This window comes from Fukomys damarensis, unplaced genomic scaffold (assembly GCF_012274545.1).
Source record: "Fukomys damarensis isolate Sample0158 unplaced genomic scaffold, DMR_v1.0_HiC HiC_scaffold_17, whole genome shotgun sequence".
NCBI lineage: Eukaryota > Metazoa > Chordata > Mammalia > Rodentia > Bathyergidae > Fukomys > Fukomys damarensis.
In genome coordinates this window covers 43,980,379-43,982,078 of record NW_022900929.1, presented here as the reverse complement: position 1 = coordinate 43,982,078, position 1,700 = coordinate 43,980,379, and the positions used below count along the sequence as shown (strand labels likewise).

Below are 1,700 nucleotides of genomic sequence, written 5' to 3'. Positions count from 1 at the left end.
GGTAGTCAAATATATAACTAAGTTATGATAATAAACTATTCAGTACACAAGGAAAATATCAGCTAACAAATATTTACTAATGAGGTCAAATACACTTTATAAAATATGATATTGTTTACTATATCAAATATGCAATAATGTTATAAATAAGTTGAGTACCGATATCAGAAATTCAATTTACACATTTGATCACAAATTATAAAATAACATTGAATTAAAGAGGTGAACATTTTAATGACACTAATCATATTTTATGTGCATTATATTCTCAAAGTCATTTATAAAATATTTAAAGTGTTACAATATATTTTGAAGACAAATTGCACTTTAGAATTACAAATAATGAGTAAATTGTTTCTCACAGTAGAACCAAGAGCTGTTCTATTTATGCAACTCCCTTGCATTCAGAGTGAAAGTCGATTCTGTAACTCAGTAATTCTTATCAGTAGCAAAGATGGTTCTCATGATGCTCTCATTCACAGGATGCTTGTCACACTCCATGAGTGTTTTGTAATGATAATCCTTAGTCTTTCCAGGAGTTTACATGATGGTTTCTCAACTTGCTCATGGCTGATTTAACATCTTCATTCCTCAGAGAGTAGATAATGGGATTCAACAAGGGTGTACAAACAGTGTAGAAGACAGAAAGGAACTTATCCACAGAAAGTCGGCTAAAAGGCCATATATAGAAATAAATGCAAGGCCCAAAGAAAAGAATGACCACTGTGATATGGGCAGTCAATGTAGAAAGTGCCTTAGATGACCGCCTGGAGGACTGGTGCTGAACTGTGACCAAGATGACAGTATAGGAAATAAGCAAAGCCACGAAACAGCTCAACGATATCAGGCCACTGTTCGTTAGGGTGATAATTTCCACCCTATATGTATCCATACAAGCTAACTTGATCACTAGGGGAAGGTCACAGAAAAAGCTATCTACTTCATTGGGACCACAAAATGGCAGATTCACTGTAAAAGCCAAGTGGCTCACAGAGTGAAGAATACCCACTGCCCAGGAAACAGACACAAAAATTATACAAAGCCTCCGATTCATAACTGTGCTGTAGTGGAGGGGCTTACAAATAGCTATAAATCTGTCATATGCCATAGCTACAAGTAGCATCATCTCACTCCCAACAAAACTATGAAGAAGGAATATTTGGGCCATGCAGCCCCCAAAGGAGATAGTTTTATGCTCAACAAAAAAGTCCACGAGCATCTTGGGGGTAGCAAAGTTAGATTGGCAAATATCAAGGAAAGAAAGGTTACTGAGCAGAAAGTACATAGGAGAGTTCAAATGGGAGTCACAGAAAATTATGACAATAATCATGACATTTCCTAACATTGATGTCACATAAACTATAGAGAATATGGCAAAAAAGAAAAGCTGAAGTTCCTGAGAACTAGAGAGTCCCAGAAGCACAAACTCAGACACCATTGATTCGTTAGTACGAGCCATGAATCCAACCCACGGTGTCTAAAGAAAAAGAAATCAGGGAAATTTCACCATAAATGATATCTAAATATACCTATTTCATAAGAAAAAGACACATGATAAGCTTTCAATTCAATTTCACTTAATAAAATATATATATATATTCTATTATATATATATATATTTATACATATATAAATCATTGTGCTATTAATACATGTGAATGCTAAAAATATTGGAAAACTGTGAGAAAAATTAGACATGA

General features: G+C 34.3%; 1 protein-coding gene across 1 annotated transcript; it reads right to left on the bottom strand.

Annotated features, from left to right (window-relative positions):
- Positions 1–523: 523 nt before the first annotated feature.
- Positions 524–1,459, bottom strand: LOC104865218 (olfactory receptor 4K1). The gene has a single exon (XM_010628625.1). The coding sequence runs from the start codon at positions 1,457–1,459 to the stop codon at positions 524–526; it is 936 nt and encodes a 311-aa protein (XP_010626927.1).
- Positions 1,460–1,700: the final 241 nt, after the last annotated feature.

What these genes read in the sequence shown, in the direction of transcription:
- LOC104865218 (XM_010628625.1), bottom strand. Translation starts at nt 1,459, where the DNA reads ATGGCTCGTACTAACGAATCAATGGTGTCTGAGTTTGTGCTTCTGGGA.